Source organism: Glycine soja, chromosome 5 (assembly GCF_004193775.1).
Source record: "Glycine soja cultivar W05 chromosome 5, ASM419377v2, whole genome shotgun sequence".
Lineage (NCBI taxonomy): Eukaryota > Viridiplantae > Streptophyta > Magnoliopsida > Fabales > Fabaceae > Glycine > Glycine soja.
In genome coordinates, this window is record NC_041006.1 from 31930835 (window position 1) to 31951380 (window position 20546).

The following is a 20546-nucleotide window of genomic DNA, read 5'->3' on the forward strand; positions in this document are numbered from 1 at the left end:
AATTATTTTCTTTGATAATTAGTTATTGCTATTTTAAATACTATATATGATTGTATTTGCAATTAAATGCTTTATTAACATTCCCTTGATCTTAATTTGATTATAATTTATTTAAAAATTAAATTATTTTTTTATCAACTTTTATCAGTTGGACATACTTATGAACGTTATGAAAGGGATTAACAGTTTGAGTTTATTCTATTATTCTAATTGTCGTATAGATAGTTTGCTAAGTAGTATTATTTATTTTAATTTTAATTGGTAGGTTTTTAGGACATAAATAGTAAGACTTCTTCCATAAAAATAAAAACTAATAAGACATTTTTGTAAAAACAAAATATAGTTAACGTAGATACTAATTTTATTAGAAATTGATGAAGATTTTTGGTGTCATGTGAAACTAATAATTACCATTTGAAATCTTGAGTCTTTGAAAAAATATATTTAGCATACCTCCTATATAAATTTATTTTCTATTATATATTTTTAAATCATTTTAAAAAATACACATTAATGAATATTTTTGTGTAAAATTTAATTTTTATATATTTATAAGATAAACTCTAATTTTTTTAATTTCCCCAGACATAAAAAAGAATTATAATTGCCCCCGGCCCTCCCATGCTGGCTCATACATAGGTGTGGAATGCCTACATCAAGGCCATATATATGAAAAAACTGACGAGATATTTTATGGGGATTTGCTATTTTCAAACCCAAATTTATTATTCACACACCTCACATGTGCTGTTTTTCTAAAAATACTTTTTTATGGAAACATGTTTTCATTGAAAAATAAGAGAGGGTGCAAAAATACACAACCAAATTGCAATTTTTTGTTGTGTATTTGTAAACAGAATCACATTTTCTTTGTAACTTTTTTGCACCTCCACTTACACCATGGAAAAGTAATTCAGTTGTGTATTTTGCTTGACGGAAATGTGTTTTATCGTGTTAATTTTTTATTTTTAATTAATTATAGGTATAAGTTACTTTTTTAAAATTATCAAATTATTGGTGAGGAGTTATAAGATTAGCTTGGTGGTTAAAAGGAGAGGGGGAGGAAGAGATCATGGATTCAAATCTCTTCCGTTAACAAAACTAACAATTAATATTTGTCAATAAAAAAAATCAAATTAATGGTTATAAACAATCTTTTTTAACTTATATTTGGAGAGAGGAGACTTGGAGACTTAGAGGGTGACTTGGAGAGCTATCATTGACAAACTTTCTAAGAAGATATCTATATGGAAACATAAGTTTTTATCTTTTGCATGAAGATTGTGCTTCATTATTTCGATATCAAATTTTTTAACTCTTTCTTTATGTCTTTTTTTCAAAATTTCTAGTGGGGTGGCAAATAAAATTGTGAGGATCCAAAGATATTTTTTGTGGGATGGAGAAGAGAATAGCAAAAATATTTTGTTGGGCAAGTTGGAAAAAGATTTGCCAATCAAAAAATTTTGGGGGTTTGGGTATTAAAGATGTCGGAACCTTTAATTTAGTTACCCTAGCTAAATGGAGATGAGACCTTTTTTTTATAAGAGAGAGTGCTTAAGGGATAGAGTTCTTGAATCAAAATATTTGGGTTGGAAAGTTACTTCATGGGGAGAGGACAAAATAATTCTTCTATTTGGTGGAGAGATTTATGTATGTCATGGGGAGTTTGAAGGAATCAAATTATTTTGGTAAGATGGAAGAAGGGAGGGTGGGACGTTAACTTATATTTTTTGTACTTTTTTTAGAATTAAATTAGTCAACTCATGATTCAATCTACTTAACTCACTAACATGTGGTCTATTGAGCCAAATTGTGTATTTTTTTGCTTATCAAAAAATGAATTGGTTTGTTTGACTCAATTTTGAGCAATTCGTAGTGAGTCAACCAAATGAATTTGGTTTATATGTTTTGGAACAAATTATAGCAACATCTCTTGAGATTTCGTGCAATTACATAAGCATCCTCGACTTTTTTTAACCATTACATTCACTTCCCTTGAAGGAGGTGACACTTATTAACTACATATTTTATGTGTTTAAACACAAGCAACCAGGAACTCTCTAGCTAAACAATTTACCAAATTAAGATGATTCGAAGTTTGTTTTGATAATGACATAGTTCATTGATTGAATCACTCTCTATTTCAAAACCAAAGCCAAAGGATTAAAATTATGAGAAGACATTTGAAGAAATTAGTCTAGGATCCCAGGTAACCAAAGCCAAAGGATTGTATTATTTTCAAACATATAAGAGAGTATTAGTGTAATGTTTTCAAACTTGAATAAGGATTAGTGTAGGAAAATCATGAAGGGTAAAGTTATGTGTAATTTGATAAAAATCCAAGAAGTGTTGCTATAATTTGCTCTATATTTTGATACCTCTAGTTGGCAACATATTGAGCTTCTAGGAGAGAACTAGGCTTTGATTCTCACTAAACACATTCTTATAGAGAGACATGAGTTTTAAATGTAACTAAGTTCCAAACTCATCGTAGCCAACCAAAAAATTGATAACCTGTGAAAATATTTTAGTCTTACAAAATAAATCAAAAACCTAAATTATGTTGGTTAAAAAAATTATATGACAGTCAATTGTCCACTTAATCACCATAACAGATGCTCAACTATTAGCGTTAGACCAACCAAGTATTTCATCTTCAACGAAATTTATTTGATGTCTTTTAATTCTTACTATATTAGATTTGAGGGTGAAGATGCTCTCGAAAAAAAAAAACACATCTGACTAGTAGTTGTTGGTAGTTGGTTGTTTCCGATATTCAAGGAACAAAACAAATGCTTTGTTTTACATTCAAAGTGACTGGAAATAGTTATCTGAGAGTTTGTTGTTGAATGTGGTCTATTTTTCAACCTTAATTCAAACTCTATCAATATTAACATTGTGGATGTGATCTTGTGCGGATTATATGGTTCACACATTTATCTTCGCGTTCATGAACTCCATGATGGGTAGAGTTCTATATAAATGCATTTTGTTCTCTGTTTTGGGAAACTAAGCATGGTGCTCATTCAAAAACGAAAACACCATCGTGTTGAGTCAATGAGGGTTTAGAAAACCGAAACCAAACGTGTGCATACGTGCGCCGCTTAGCAATGATTGGAGGTAAGTTTAAATTTAATATTGCTTCTAATTATACATGATATGAATGTGTTTGTTAATTGTTAACATGTTTTGATTACCTTTAAGTCTTACATTTGGTTTCAGAGCTTTATTTATGGCTCTGCCTTGCTTGTTCTTATTATCCTTCGTGAAGTTTGAATTTTTCAGTTTCTAGGTATTGTGAATTTGACCTTTTAATTCAAAATAATATTGTAAGTTAATGGAAATCATGTTTCTAAGCTTTAAAACGATAAATTTGGTGCTAAAATCATTGAGAAAAATTTGGGTTTTTTATTCAGGTTTGTGGGTCACAACCGAGTCATAATGATCTGGCTTAAGGTTAAAGATGACTTAAATGTAGGCTGCTTGGTCATTTTGTTGTTTAAATTAAGAAATGCACATAAAAGTTATATATAACGCGATTTTGATATTAAGCACAAGAGCGAATGTGGTGTAGCAGTAGAGCGTGTTTCCTTAAAGTCCTTGTAACTAAGTTCAAACTTGGCTATGTGCTTTTATCAACCTTTCAATCTTTTTAACATGTTTTTATTTAAATAAAAACAAAACCAACAATGTGGTCCTAACCATAGTCAAACCCTATTTCCTTTTGCACCTAGCATATGAGCCCACCACTATGTCATATTCACAATTTGATATATTTAGTGCATTTTTCTGTATTTATATAATTTGTTTACTGGATTTACAAAATTCACATTAGATATTTATTTGGTAAAAATTGTATGTTTATTCTTCTTTAATTAAGCATACAATATTAAGTATTTATATGTTGTATGGATAGTTTAGAGATTTAATGTTAAGTAGTGGATATAATTTTAATATATTAGAGAGTAGCCACAACATCTTTAATTGATTAGGATTATATATATGAAGTTTTAGAATCACGTAAGAAACATTAATTGTAATTCATCATATGTAATGTGATAAAATATATCCACGGAAATTTTATTGTAATTGCATGATTAATTGGGATAAAATATCTTATTATATTTCTTAATCTACTCACAAGAATTAAGGAAATGAACATAATTTGAGTGTTTTGTCACAAAGTTATTAAATGAGTCTAATTGAGTAGGTCTTTAGCCCATAAACAAGTTTTTTGTTGCTAGATTCATCAATTAGGACAGGTTTGCATTGATGAAACATGATATTTATTTAGTCTCAAATTATGATTATGAGCATGTGTTTTGAACTTTGCAGTTTCTCAATCTATGAATATTTTTTATATCAAATGTGGTACTCCCAAATTAATGTTAGGAAGGAGAGAGTTCTTCTTCATTTGGGCTGAATGGACATTGATTATGCTATCAGGAAGGAAGAACCATCGACTATTACTAAGACCATCACTCCAGATGTGGTTGATCTTTATGAAAAGTGGGAGAGGTCTAATCGTCTTTCTGTGACTTTCATAAAGACCAACATTTCTACTAGTACCTAGGATTCTATCAACTATCAAAATAAAGTCAATGATTTATTAAAAGCTATAGATGAGCAATTTGTTACATATGATAAATCCCTTGTCAGCACCCGTATAATGCAATTCTCATCCATGAAACTCACAGGGATAAGAGGAGTGCATATCACATCATGCACATAAGGAATATAGTGGCTCAACTAAAAGCCTTGGAGGTTACCATGTCAAATTATTTCCTAGTACATTACATTTTGTGCACCCTGCACATAAGGATAAGTGGTTTGTTAATGAGCTACTAATCATGTGTGTTCAAGAGGAGGAAAATTTACTAATGGAAGAGGGCGGAAGGGTGGACTTAATTACTTTTGAAAAGAACAAGAGTAATCAAGTTAATCACAAGGAAAAGATTCCTGCTCAGCCAATGATAAAGGAGTCAAAAGTGTTTCTTTTGTAAGAAGAAGAGACACATGAACAAAGATTGTCCAAAGTTTAAGAATTGGTTAGAAAAGAAAGGTACTTCATTTGCTTTTGTCTGTTATGAATCTAATATTGTTAATGTTAATCATAACACATGGTGGATTGATTCTAGTTCTACGATCCATGTTTCTAATACCTTGCAGGGTATGAAAAACCTAAGGAGGTCAATGGGAAGTGATCAATACATCTATTTAGGGAGCAAGATGAGCTTACATGTAGAGACCATTGACACATGCAATTTAGTTTTAAGCAGTAGTTCTATTCTACATTTAGAAAAGACTTTTTATGTTCCTAGTTTTCGTAAGAACTTGATCTCTATTTCAGGACTTTCACCTTTGGGGTTTTATTTTAATTTTTTAGATTATGGTTTTACTTTGATGATTAAATATGAAATTGTTGGTTTTGGTGAATTGCGTGATGGTCTTTACTCCATTAATTTACAAAATGGCGCAACTTATAATTCTATGCATGTTTCTACTAGATTAAAATGATGTGTTGTGAATGAGGATTCCTCTTTGTTGTGGCATCGGAGATTGGGACACATCACCATCAAGAGAACTAAGCAATTAGTAAATGATAGGGTACTTAGTACTTTAGATTTTGTTGATTTTGAGACTTGTGTGGATTGCATTAAGGGTAAGCAAACTAACAAGTCTAAAACTGGTGCAAAGAGGAGTTCAAACCTATTAAATATTATTCATACAAATATTTGTTGTCCAAACATAGACGCGAGTAGTCCGAGATACTTTATCCCCTTCATAGATGATTATTCACGATATATGTATCTTTACTTACTTTGTTTAAAGGATGAAGCTTTGGACACCTTTAAAGTTTTTAAGACTGAAGTAGAGAAACAATGTAGAAAACAAACTAAGATTGTGAGATCAGATAGAGGTAGAGAGTATAATGGTAGGTACACGAAAAATGGACAAACACCTCGCCCATTTGTAAAATTTCTTCACGAACATGGGATTGTTGCCCAGTACACTATGCCTGATTCTCCAGATCAGAATGGTGTGACAGAAAGAAGAAATCGAATTTTAATGGACATGGTGAAAAGTATGAGGAGTAATGCAAAACTTCCTCAGTTCTTATGGATTTAAGCACTTAAGACGATCGTGTATACATTAAATAGAGTTTTGACCAAGGTTGTCTCAAAGACACCTTTTGAGTTATTCAAAGGTTGGAAATCTAGTTTGTGACATATATGCGTTTGTGGATGGCCGTCTGAAGTGAGAATTTATAACCCACAAGTGACAGATTGGTAATCATTCATATCCCTCAAGTTCAAGCGAGTGTTAGACAACTAATAGTCAAAATTCCACAAGTCGTTAAAGATAATCTTGTAGATCAAGCTGTTAACGAGGAACAACAAGTGAATGTTGAACAACAAGTTCCTCAACAAGATAATGAGGAAATATTAAGAAGATCTACTAGAATCGAAAGGTTAGAAATTCCTAGTGATTATCAAGTGTATTTGCAAGAATCAGGCTATAACATTGGAGCCGAAAATGATCCTGAAACGTTTTCACAAGCCATGAGTTCTAAGGAATCAAATATATGGTATAATGCTATGAAAGATGAGATGGATTTTATGGCATCTAATCAAGTCTTGGAGCTCGTTGAGTTGCCTAATGGTCTAAAAGTTATTAGATGCAGATGAGTTTTTTAAAACAAAGAAAGAATCACAAGGCAACATTGAGAGACATAAGGCAAGACTTGTTGGTAAAGGATTCACTCAAAGAGAAGGAATGGATTACAAGGAGACCTTCTCTCCCGTATCTAAGAAGATTCTCTTTGAGTAATTATGGCATCAGTAGCTCATTTTAATCTTTAGTTACATCAAATGGATGTGAAAATAGTGTTCCTCAATAATGATCTAGATGAAGAGATTTACATGAAATAACCTAAAGGTTCTTCTCTGGTGATTATGAGTACTTAGTCTACAAACTTAATAAATTCATATATGGATTAAAACAAACCTCCCGTTAATGGTATTCAAAATTTCATGAGGTTATATCTTCATTCGATTTTGAAGAGAACGTCATGGATCAATGTATATACCAAAATGTTAGTGAAAGTAAGATTTGTTTTCTTGTTTTATACGTGAATGATATTTTGCTTGTAGCTAATGACAAGGGTATGCTATATGAGGTGGAACAATTTCTCCCTAAGAACTTTGATATGATGGATATGGGTGAGGAATCTTATGTCATAGGCATTAAGATCCATAGAGAAAGATCTCAAGGCATTTTGGGTTTGTCTTAAGAGACCTATATCAACAAAGTTTTAGAGAAGTTTAACATGAAAAATTGTTCATCGACTATGGTTCCCATTGACAAAGGTGATAGACTTAAATTGAGTCAATGCCCAAAAAATAATCTTGAGCGTGAACACATGAAAAATATTCCATATGCTTCAGCTGTTGGAAGCCTTATGTATGTTCAAGTTTGCACTAGACCTGACATTACATTTGTTGTTGGAGTTTTGGGAAGATATCAGAGTGATCTAGGAGTTGATCATTGGAAAGCTACAAAGAAGGTAATGAGATATCTTCAAGAAACAAAGGACTACATGTTCATGTATAAACAAACTGATGATTTGGAGGTGATTGGCTACTCTAATTCAGATTATGTTGGTTGCATTGATACTAGGAAATCTACTTCTGGTTATATTTTTATGCTAGCTAGTGGAGTTGTATCTTGGAGAAGTGCAAAGTAGTTTTTGACTGCTACTTCCACTATAGATGTTGAGTTCATTTCTTGTTTTGAGGCTACCTCGCATGGTGTATGGTTGAAGAGTTTTATATTTGGGCTTAGAGTTGTAGACTTTATTTCTAGGCCGTTGAAGTTGTAGTGAGACAACTTTGTTGTAGTATTTATGGCTAGGAACAACAAAAGTTAAATTTGAAGTAAGCACATCAACATTAAATATTTAGCCATAAGAGAATGTGTCAACGAAAATAAAGGAGTCCTTAAAGACGTTAGCACTGAGTTGATGATAGTTGATCCTTTGATTAAAGGCATGTCACCAAAGAATTTTAAGGATCATGTAGTACGAATGAGACTTGGTTCGATGATGTGATATTTATTGTACATACAATTATTATTTTGTTGAAACTCTTATTCATTTTGATGTTTTCTCATTTATTTTGTGCACATATTTATTTATCTTGAGAACTATCATTTAGTTTTGGCCTAGAATAAACATGTGGTTTATTTATTAAGTTAAGAGCTAGTGTTGAGAGACTTGATATATTGTAATACATGGGAAATAATACTCAATATTAAAGGATCTATCACTATGATTCATATATTTGGTTTCTTGTTATGATTGATAATGGGATAAATGGACCAAATGGGAGAATGTTGGTTGTTGGTTGTTTCTGATATTCAAGGAACAAAATATATGTTATGTTTTACATTCAAAGTGAGTGAAAATAGTTATCTAAGAGTTTGTTGCTGAATGCAATCCATTTTTCAACCTTAAATCAAACCCTTTTATCAATATTAATGTTATGGAGTGATCTTGTGCGGATTTTATGGTTCCAATGTTTATCTTCCAGTTCATGAACTCCATGATGGGTAAAGTTCTATATAAATTCATTTTGTTCTCTGTTTTGGGTGACTAAGTCTCATGCTTATTCAGAAACGAAAACACCATCACGTAGAATCAGTGAAGGTTTAGAAAACCGAAACCAAATTTGCACGTATGTGCGTCGCTTAGCAATGACTGGAGATTAGTTTAAATTTAATATCACTTCTGATTATACATGATTTGAATGTGTTTGTTAATTGTTAACATATTTTGATCACCTTTAAGTCTTACAGTAACGTGTTTATAATGTAAAAACATGAAAAATGATTTGAGTTGTGGATAGTGTTTAAAAGACTTCTTTAATTTTATTTCTTTTGATTTAGAAATCGTATCTAATAGATAAAATTTGTAAAAAAAAATATAAATAAATAAACTTCATTTAATTTGAAAAAAAATAGAGAATCATTTTCTTTGGTTGGTTTTGGGTTATCTCTCATTTAGTTGCAAGGCAACATTTAAATGACTTATAACCTGGTTGGTAGGGGGTGTTTGTTAAGTTCTTCATTTGTTTCACTTTGTAACTCTAGGTACCTATATAATATATTCAATTTGAGAAATGTTAGGAACACACTCTTTAACAAATTCTTTTAAACACAATGTCATTGACTAAAATTTATTGAAAATGACAAAATTTGATTGATCTCACATCATATTTAATGATTTTTCTCCTAATTTTATAGTTTTCAATAAAATTTAATCAATTAGAGAGATCTTATTTGAATGAGTGTGCTAGAAAGTATGTTCCTGGCACTCCTGTGAGTTTGTTGATAAAAAAACACAAGGAGCCTAATATACAAGCAAAAAAAAAATCATGGAAAATTGACCGACAAAAAGGCACAAACCACACCACACTGGGACTTTGCTTCACCCCATTTTTGTTTCTAGCACTGCTATAGTTTTTTATATTCCCAAATTACCCTTCATTTTTTATATGTATAGTTTTTCCTGAACCTTGTTTCTTTTCTTGCACCCCTATTCTACTTCACACCCTATTACACTATCTATTGTGTGGACCTTCATTCGTGCCCTTTTTGTTGGTTCTTCAAATGCACGGGTGTACATATAAAATAGCACAAATCAACAACAACATTTCATAAATATGTTTCAAAATACCTATTAGAAAAATATGCTTACAAAATAGGTATTTTGAAATATGTTTCTAGAATACCACTATTACCTATTCTAGAATGAAGCATGCAATCTGGAACTATATTTCAGAACACATTCTAGAATATATTTTTGGATTGCGTGTTTCATTTTGGAATAGATATTCTATAATAATAGTTTTCTATTCTAAAAATATATTTCATAAGTAAAGTTTTTTGGAATAGGTATTCCAAAATATATTTTCAAAATGCTCTTAGTTATGGATTTCATTCCTAGACACTAACTAAAATGAACAAACATGTCAAAAATGGAAACATAGGAAGCAAAACATATCTTCAATGGTGTCAGAGGCACAAGTAGGCTTTAAATTACAGATGAAAATCGCTTCCTCCAATGGTCTCTAGGCATTTTCAGCGAGACGGAGGGCAAGGGGGTAGGCGGAGTGCGACGAAGTCAAGGTGGAAGCACAGGACAGAGGGGGCAACACCGGTGGAGGAAGAAGAGAGAATGAAGGGACAAAAGCAGTGGCGGCATCACCGGAGGAAGAAGAGAGAGGGAGGAGGGCGGTTTGAGAGGTGGACATGAGAGGAAAAAGCAAGGCAAAACAAAACTAAAAGGAGATGCCAGGGTTGTAGGGCATTTTGGTCCATTCAAGTGTTTTAACCTTCCATTAAGGTGCAAGAAGCAAAAACGGGACGTGCAGAAAGGCATAGACCAGACATAACACATACTATGTATCTCCAAGTCCAGACCAAAAAAAAAATATCCCTACAGAAAAATCGGAATTTGTAAAATAAGGGTACTTTTTTTTTTTCTATTTAGATAGGGTTATAAAATAATATCTTGGAACTGGTTACTATCCAAACTCACTCCAATGGCTACTCCACTGCCTACCGTTGTGGATGTGTATTTCACAGACACCAAAAGAACTAGATTCAGCATCACCACGCCTTGTAGGCAAAAAACCAATAGAAAATTCTTCATACACTGCGCTACTTCAAATTCCACTCCAGAAGCTCCTCCAACACCAACTTCAGACAACAACAACAACAACAAGAAAAACACTTCCTTATCCGACCAACTCGCACCCCTTGCCAACAAAACCCTATCTTCCGCCACAAGAGACCAATCCTATGCGTTATCTAAGCCAAAATCCACATGGGTCAACCCCACCAAAGCAAAACGCTCTGTGTTATCCTCTGAGAGACAAAAACGTGCTACTTACTCATACAGTCCACAATTAAGAGATTTGAAACGTTTTGCTCAGAAACTGAACGAGTCTGGTTCCTCTGAAGACGAGTTCTTGGCTTGTTTGGAGGAGATTCCACGCCCAATTTCAAGAGAAAACGCCTTGTTGATACTCAACACGTTGAAGCCATGGCAAAAGACCAATCTTTTCCTGAATTGGATCAGGACCCAGAACTTGCTTCCCATGGAAACCATATTCTACAATGTCACAATGAAGTCTCTGAGGTTTGGGAAGCAGTTTGGGCTGATAGAAGACCTTGCACACCAAATGATTGATAATGGGGTTCCACTGGACAACATCACTTACTCCACCATCATTTCCTGTGCCAAGAAGTGCAACCTCTATGACAAAGCAGTGCACTGGTTTGAGAGGATGTACAAGACCGGTTTGATGCCTGATGAGGTAACTTACTCTGCTATTCTAGATGTTTATGCTAGGTTAGGCAAGGTTGAAGAAGTGATAAGCTTGTATGAGAGAGGTAGGGCAACTGGGTGGAAGCCTGACCCTATTACTTTCTCTGTGTTGGGGAAGATGTTTGGGGAGGCTGGGGACTATGATGGCATTAGGTACGTGTTTCAGGAGATGGAGTCTGTTGGGGTGCAGCCTAATTTGGTTGTGTACAATACCTTGTTGGAGGCAATGGGAAAGGCTGGGAAGCCGGGGTTTGCGAGGGGCCTGTTTGAGGAAATGATCGAGTCAGGGATTGTGCCGAATGAGAAGACTCTGACTGCGGTTATTAAGATATACGGCAAGGCCAGGTGGTCGCGAGATGCGTTGGAGCTGTGGCAGCGGATGAAGGAAAATGGCTGGCCTATGGATTTTATCTTGTATAATACTTTGTTGAATATGTGTGCGGATGTTGGACTGGTGGAGGAAGCCGAAACTTTGTTCAGGGACATGAAGCAGTCTGTGCATTGCAAGCCGGACAGTTGGAGTTACACGGCAATGCTCAACATATATGGGAGTCAGGGAGATGTTGACAAGGCGATGAAATTGTTTGACGAGATGTGTAAGTTGGGTGTTGAACTCAATGTGATGGGGTTTACCTGTTTGATTCAGTGCTTGGGAAGGGCAATGGAATTTGATGATTTGGTGAGAGTTTTTGACATTTCGGTTGAGAGAGGAATTAAGCCAGATGATAGGCTATGTGGTTGCTTGCTATCTGTTGTGTCTCTGTCTCAGGGTAGCAATGATGAGGAAAAAGTCCTTGCCTGTTTGCAGCAAGCTAACCCGAAACTGGTTGCCTTTATTCATTTGATTGAAGATGAAAAAACCAGTTTTGAGACTGTCAAGGAAGAGTTCAAGGGTATCATGAGCAATGCTGCGGTTGAAGTGAGAAGACCCTTCTGTAACTGCTTGATTGACATATGTAGAAACAAAGATCTTCTAGAGAGAGCCCATGAGCTACTCTACTTGGGAACCTTGTATGGATTATACCCAGGTTTGCACAACAAAACTGTCGAAGAATGGTGTTTAGACGTTCGGTCATTGTCGGTTGGTGCAGCTCTAACTGCACTGGAAGAGTGGATGTGGACACTCACCAAAATCGTTAAGCGGGAGGAGACACTGCCTGAGTTATTCCTAGCCCAAACTGGTACTGGTGCTCATAAGTTTGCCCAAGGACTCAACATTTCTTTTGCCTCTCATTTGAGAAAACTAGCTGCTCCATTTAAGCAGAGTGAGGAAAAAGTAGGCTGTTTTATTGCAAGTAGAGAGGATTTAGTCTCTTGGGTGCAATCAAAGTCTACTGCAGCTGCTACATAGATGATGGTAGAAAAGGCTCAAGTGACATTCACCTTGTACGTTATGGCTAATGATACTTGCAAGTCTATTTATCACTTGAAATGTCAAGATGTGAGAGTGTTGAAGCCACATATGGGATGTATAATCCTCCCTCGGTGTAAGCACGTCCTGAAATTTACTATTTTTTTTCTGTCTCTTCATTTTGTATCCCATCTTCAAGTTTGGGGAAAAGGCTGGTCAATCATTATGCAAATTGTTTGAGTCATATCGCCCGTGCTAAATTGCGTACCTAATACTAATAAATGCTAGAAATTCAAGCACGGCATATGCATCCCAGTGAATAGAAAAACAATGACTAACTCAAACTAAAATAGAAGAAAATTGACTGTTGTAAATTATAATACACAATTTAGAAAGTAAGGCTTTCATTTTTATAATTCTCAGTTAGACATTTTTAGTATTTTTTTTTTTCTTCTCTTTTTTAAATGTGTATTTTCACACACTACTCTTGCAACTAGTAAAAAAAAATTCTCAATTATTTCAGATTATTCTCTTTTTATCCTTATTCATATATTTGATATTTCCCACTTAATTCTTTCATTCTGACATTTTTAAATTTAATTTTTTTCCTTAAAAAATGTAAGTGCTGAAAAATATTTTTATATTATTCATCGTAAAATTAAAATATAATTCATATATTTAATTATTTGTATTAAAAATCTTAATAATAATATAATTTATATATTTAAAAATATCTTATTATAAATTTTAATTATGTAAAATTAACAATTTATATTATACAATTCACCAACTAAAATACTAGTTACCGATTTATGTTTGAATTCGTAATTATTAATTTACGAAAGGCAGTTTTCATTCTGCATTGTTTATTACATGCAATGCACAGGTCGGTTAAAGATCAATGATTCAGAAGAATCGTTTTAATATGCAACGGTGGAAATCCACTCTTCATTACGGATCATCATTTCTGACTAAGGACTGATCGAGGTCAATCAATTCAATTGTATCCCCACCCATATACACCCATGTTTTCTTGGCTGAGCCAGAGGGGAAAAAAAAAAGAAGGAAATAAACGAAAATAAATAGAAAGGGTCTTGGCTGAGCAAATTTTCTATCATTTTTCATCTTTAGCAGCAAAAAAGGGGAAGAGGAAATAGAGCTGCGAATGGAAAAAGAAACAGAGGCTTTACTTTTTCCTTTTTTCTTTTTTAACTCAGCAGAATTCCCAAAGACCCATCTGCAATGCCTGTTTTTAGCTCATACCAAATTGCATTTAGCTTTCTTTAACTCTGGATAGAGCTAAAGCAGTAGCCTTTTGCCAGTAAAATGATTCCTCAGTTGATCATTTTTAATGTAGTAAGATCAGGAACAACACACCCAGATCCATGAAAAATGGATCGGCTTTGAAACTTTGGCACTGGCTTCATGGCACACTTGGGTCCAGAAAAGTTATCACATGTATAGAGCCAACATCAAGTTGAAGGTCTCATTGTCTCATGGATACTTCCCTGATGATTTCCAGATTCTCCCTTCAAGTGATATCACCATGACAGTAACGTCATCGTGATACTTCCTCCGATCTCCTTGTGGGATATCCAGCAATTCATGAAAATCCATTCCTGCCATAATTCGATTCAAACATCACTCCAAATGTGTGCTATATAAACAAAATAGTTGACAGGACAAAAAAATCTACTACAAATGAAATCAGCATATTCCGTGTGGCAACTATTTTGAAAGTAAGGCTTTCATTTTTATAATTCTCAGTTAGACATTTTTAGTATTTTTTTTTTTCTTCTCTTTTTTAAATGTGTATTTTCACACACTACTCTTGCAACTAGTAAAAAAAAAATTCTCAATTATTTCAGATTATTCTCTTTTTATCCTTATTCATATATTTGATATTTCCCACTTAATTCTTTCATTCTGACATTTTTAAATTTAATTTTTTTCCTTAAAAAATGTAAGTGCTGAAAAATATTTTTATATTATTCATCGTAAAATTAAAATATAATTCATATATTTAATTATTTGTAAATCTTTTCTTGTTTTTACATTATCCACAACCCCAGGCAGGTAGTAGAAAAGTGAAAAACACCCTACTAGCATCAAACAAAAAAGCAGACAGACACAGCAACCCCTCCTGAATTTAAAGCTGTTACTTCAGCCTAACTATGGAATCATATGATAAGCAGATATTTAAAGGAGAATGACAAATTGACTGAAATAGTCCTTTCTGAAATTGATTTTATAAAACTAAGATTGAGGAAATAATTTGGAAGTCCACAGAAGGGATGGGATTTAAATGAAAGTAAAATATATGACTATGTAGGAGCTGTCACCTTTCTAAAGAAGGAAAATGATGTAGTAGATGTTGTGCAAAAGCTACAAACTATTAAAGCAGTAATCAAGATGCTCCAGAGAAAGGAAAATATAAACATAATATAGACAATCTCCAACTAAAAGACGACACATATCTCTGAGGCACATACCATTTTAATAGGAAAGCTTGAGAACAATAGGTAATAATTAATAATTACATAACTCTCAACAACAAATCCTTCAAAATGTATACTCTGCAAGCTTTGGTGTTTTACTTCTTAAAATTTATCATATAGTTAAAATATGTCTTCAAAGTAGAGAGAGATACACATGGGTTCATACATAAACAACCAACCAGAAGGTTAAATAAATAAAATTTAGCATGAGCATACAGGACAAGAGAAAAAGCTTTTAATTCACGTATAAAAATAATTACTAATTAATATTCCCTCCACTTGTATCACTCAACAAATTGCACATTGCGCACATGTCTAAAAAGACTGCAAAACAAGAAAGATACACAAGGTCAGAAGATTCATTTACCAGCCTTCTTAGCTGCACGGAGCAGCAGTTCTTCTATTAAATGTTGGGCTGGATCTCCTTCCGGAAATTTTTCCATGAAGCTCTCAACATGAGAAACCACTTCATCATTGTTTAGATATTGATATAAACCATCAGATGAGAGGATCAGGAACTGGTCTCTCTGGCATAATCTATGGTGACATAGTGAAGGAGAGCAGGATATATATGGAGCAGTGCCAATAAATTCATTACGAAACATCTCTAGTACGGCATCATTCCACTTCGGCTACAGAAACATTAGTTCATACAACCATGTCAGAATGCATTAATGTCAAAAAATTGAGAAAAATATGCAGCCCTAAACAAGATAAACAATCAGGCTTCAAATTTTGCATGTAGATGAGCATCAGCACATGCAGCAGTACCATAAGCAAAACAAATTAGAGTTTGATGGAAAATAAATTATTTTTAGTGTAATAATAAATTGCAATGTTGGCATGTTGTCCCAACAATTGGCTTTATTAATAGTCTTCTCATTTTATCAATCAGGAGTATATTGCAAGACTTAAGTCTAATTGAGTGATGGATTAGATTATTTTAGAAAAAAAATCCCTTTTATTTTTTGTAGCTTCTTTAGCTTAGAAAGCTTTAGAGAGAAAAAGAAAATGATCAATTCTCCTAAAATGTAAATTCCAAACACACTATAGGAGGTTGGACACTGTAGCTTTACAGTTCATCATAAAAGTGTTACAGACTTAACAGAATCTAAAGAAAGCTTTTGAAAATTTCTGAATTAACATGGCAAGTTTTGCAATTCTACCATTTCATTTCTGGTTAGTAATTTACATTATGTTCATGGCTTCACATGTCTGTTTAAATACTCATTTACCTGTATATATATATATATATAAAGCTTATGTCTGTATCAATCGACAACATACGGGGTGAGAAGAGTAAATCTTGACCATACATGAATGCTTTTACTTGGACCTAATCTTGGCCATCTACTGATAGTTGTATGGTAAAGACAAGCTCCTCTCATGAGAACATGCTCTCACCTGATACACTTCCTAATCATGTAAACACACACTCTTTGCCAGAAGTCTAAACAAAGGATGCCACTAAGGATGATGAATGATAAATCTTCATTTGTATTAAACAAAGAATCAATGTGAAATATCATTCCATGATGCATGATGCATGAACTATAAAAAAAACAGCATATTCTTTTCTGTGATGGAAGTAGAAGACGGTTTAAAAGCACAGTTAAAGCAATGTTGTATTAATAAAACAAAAAGTATTTAAAAAGATACCTGTTTCAAAAATCCAGCCCCAAATGCTCTGGTGACCTTAAGGCGACCTTTAACTCTGCCATTGACTATACATTGGGCATCATCAGGATGCTCGTTTTTAATCCTAATGACTTCCTGCAAAACAATAAGCTCCACCTTTTAGACAACTCATATAACCATATCACAACAAATAATCATGTTCTAGCATGTTCAACGAAAACAAGAACAACAAATAATCATGAAACCAATAGTCTAAACCTCTTGAGCATATCATTATTACTTAATACTGAATTTAATATGTCTAAAACTTCAACTGCCACTTGATATAAAACATCCAAACTCAACAGCAGTGTAGAAACTAGAAAGAATTTCATTTCTCCTAAAAGTCAACAACTTCAAAATTAAACTTACTTCTTCAATGCTGGTGCTGTGATCAGTGGACAGCTGCAATGCCACCAACCTCTTTTGTTGAGCACTCCCAATTTGACCCAAACCCAGGGGGACCTCAACTATGCTCTGGGCACCGGACTCAACACCTCTCTTGCTTCCCAATTCAACACTAGAATCAACCTCTTTCGGTTCATAGTGAGCAACAATAGCCCGACTATCCCCAACATTCATGACATACACATCCTCATCCCTCATCAATGCAACCAACAAACACGAACCCATCAAAGCAAGCTCCGGATTCGTGTCCAGCAGCTTATCCGTCATATCCAAATAAGCAAGCTCGGTGACTTCAAGCGCCCGAGACAAGGCACTCAAAACCAGTCCATGATCCACCGGTCCCACTCTCCTCTTCCTCCCACAATGCTTCTCTTGATTCTCCCTCTCCTTCTCCTCATTCCCCATATTCCACCCTCTCCCTTCACCCTCCTTCTGCTTCGTCAACCCCTGCTTCAGCTTCGACAGCAACAACCACCTTCTACTCACAGCAGACCCAGCATTGGCGTTGTTAACGCTCAACGCATCGTCCACGGAAAACGCGAACCTATCCGAACCCGAAAGGTCGAGTCCATCCTCGGCAAGAAGCTCCCACAGCTTACGCCGTTTACTCTCCGTTCCTTCCACCACTGGATTGCTCTCTTGCGGTAACGGTTGTTCTTCTTCTTCAAGTTCCCAGAACAAACCCTGAAGCTCGTTATGAACGGCGCGGTAGAGGTTCCCCATCAGAAACTCCGGCGCGTCGCCGCCGTTGAAACCGTCGTAAATCCCGACGAACAACCATCCAAGCTCCTCCGACACCACCACGTGGACGCGATCCTCACCAGCCTTCCCCAACGCCCACTGCACATTGCTCGCCGCCGCCGCCGCCTGCGGCGGCTGCTGCGGCCTTCCCTCGCTTTCTTTTCTTCCGGCAAAGTTCAGCACCGGCACCACCCACGGCCGCTTCTTCTCCGGCGTGTTCCGGTTGAAGGTCTTCCGGAACCCCGAAATCACCTTCTTCTTGTTCTTCTTACTGTAAAGTCCGGCCAGCGGCGCCGAGAAAGGAACATCGCCGCCGCCGACTCCGTAGGCGGCGGCGGAAGGGAGAGGGCCGGAGACGGCGTTGGCTTCAATTGGACCGGAGAGGAAGAAGCCGCTGACCTCGAAGGGCTCGCCGCCTCGGGGAACGGGCTGGAGCGGGAGGGCGGAAAACGACGCCGTGCTTTCGAAGCCATTTACGATATTACCCCTGGAGGAAACTCCGTTCACCTCTTCGTCCAAGTGAATGACTGTTGTCGGAAGGGAGCTGTTGGCGCTGACGGAGGCTCCGGAAATGGCTTTGAACCCGGTTTCGTGAAATTCGGGTCGGGTATGGGTCGGAGAGAAACGAAGGGAAGTAGAAGGACTGAGGAAGCGATCGGAGTGAGTGGGAGAGAGGAAGCGTGCGGAGGATCTGACGTAGCAGAAGGAGTGGCCTAGGGTTTCGTCCAGTGGGTCGGTGGCGCTGAAAATAACGTCGGGCTCGTTGTTGGTCCCAGAGCACCAACAGAGTGTTGAAACTCCACTTCCCATATCTCACATTTCACTTCAAACTCTTTCTTCTTCTTCTTCTTTTTTCTCCCAGGGAGAGGGACAACAGCAACAAGTAACAACAAATAAATAAAGAAGGGATGGAGACAAAGAGGTAAACAAAACAAAAAATGAACAAGGTGGGAAGATGAAGATGGATGAAAAGACCAAAATAAACCAGAATGGCTTCTTTTATATGCTTGCTTTAGCAAATTATAATTAAATATCATCTTAAACATGCATTAATGTTATAACTTGTTACCATATGTATATAAAAAACATAAAAATAGTGTATGTTAACAAATATTAATAGAATTTATTAACATACATACTTATTTTTTTAATATAAATATATTAATAATTCATAATTAAATATTATCTTGAAATATAATAATTATGTAACTGATTAATGCATTCTTAATAAAAAAAATTGAATTGTGTGCCTTAATAAATAATAATAATAATTTTTTTTGTTTTTTTAGTTGAGAAGGTTTTATATGAGTTGAAAAATGGGTAATGAATGTTTTGTCCTTTGTGTGGCTTTTTGAAATGTTTTTTCTTCTGTTTGCGTGTGAAGTTGTTGGGGTCTGATATGAGTTGACGGTTACGTCTGGAAATTTTGCTGTGGGCTTATTATACAACCTGCCTCACACGTAGGATTCCAGCTCTACCAACCTTCGCCCTTTCTCGCTTCATTCATTTTTAATTAATACCAATAAGTTAATAACTCTTACTACTATATCATTACTTCGTTATTATTATAGTAATGGTAGTAGTGTTTAAAAATTGCTAAGTTGGAGTTATTTTCACTGAGTAGAGAGGGTAGAACTCAGAAGGTGTTTCTGTTTTGAATTTCGATGGTTAAGAAAATCGAGGTTTTATTTCATTATTATTAGGATTAGGAGGAGGAGTTGCAAGGGGAAGTCTTTGCCTCGTGCCCTCAATATTTTACTTTTGGGGGTTGGATGGGAATTTTGTCCTTACACAAAAGTAAGTTTGAACTTCGGATTGGCTTCAACTTTCAAGGTTAGATTCAAATCAGGTTTAGGCCTCTTATTAAGTCAATTTTTAAACCAAACCACTTGATATCCGGTGCTTCGGTTTGGTTAACTAAACATTTGTAAGATGCAAAAAATTCTAAATCTTTAATTAGTACCTAATTATAATGCTACAGTATTATTTTAATTATTATATTATATATACTATTTTTTTATTTTTATAAAATATTTTATCGTTAAGCTGAAAAATAAGAGTTCGAAATTAATTAAAAAAATTGTAATTATAAATTTTATTCAAGTATATTCTTAATTACAAGATGAAAAACATTGTATAAACGTATCTATTTAGTCAGGGGCGAAACTATGTAGAATGCTAGGTGTTCTTGTCCCCCTGATTTAACGTAATGTCCATTTAATATTATTGTATTATAATATATTTGCCCCCGTTCCCATTTACGTTGATAAATAATAACAAACTTTATTACTTTTACATTTATTTTTGGTCAAAAGTTATTGTTTAACGTACTCTTTCTTTTTACTTTTCAAATATTGCATCAATTTTTTTTTTTACTTTTACTTCATTTTAAAGATATTATTTATATCAATAATTAGGTAAATATAATATATTTTAATTTTTATAATTATTGATATTAATTTTAGCTACAATTAATTAT

At 34.6% G+C, this 20546-nt stretch overlaps 2 protein-coding genes across 2 annotated transcripts; one reads left to right on the forward strand and one right to left on the reverse strand.

Moving 5' to 3' along the window:
• Positions 1-10576: 10576 nt before the first annotated feature.
• Positions 10577-13042, forward strand: LOC114412535 (pentatricopeptide repeat-containing protein At5g46580, chloroplastic-like). Its single transcript, XM_028376464.1, has one exon. It carries the CDS (start codon positions 10605-10607, stop codon positions 12741-12743), a length of 2139 nt encoding a protein of 712 aa, XP_028232265.1. The 5' UTR covers positions 10577-10604; the 3' UTR covers positions 12744-13042.
• A 592-nt stretch (positions 13043-13634) lies between these two features.
• LOC114412536 (protein phosphatase 2C 29-like) lies at positions 13635-19043 on the reverse strand. The gene is made up of 4 exons (XM_028376465.1): positions 17291-19043; positions 16901-17014; positions 15609-15873; positions 13635-14362 (listed from the first exon to the last, which is right to left on the reverse strand). The coding sequence occupies exons 1-4, from the start codon at positions 18875-18877 to the stop codon at positions 14238-14240; spliced, it is 2091 nt and encodes a 696-aa protein (XP_028232266.1). The 5' UTR covers positions 18878-19043; the 3' UTR covers positions 13635-14237.
• Positions 19044-20546: the final 1503 nt, after the last annotated feature.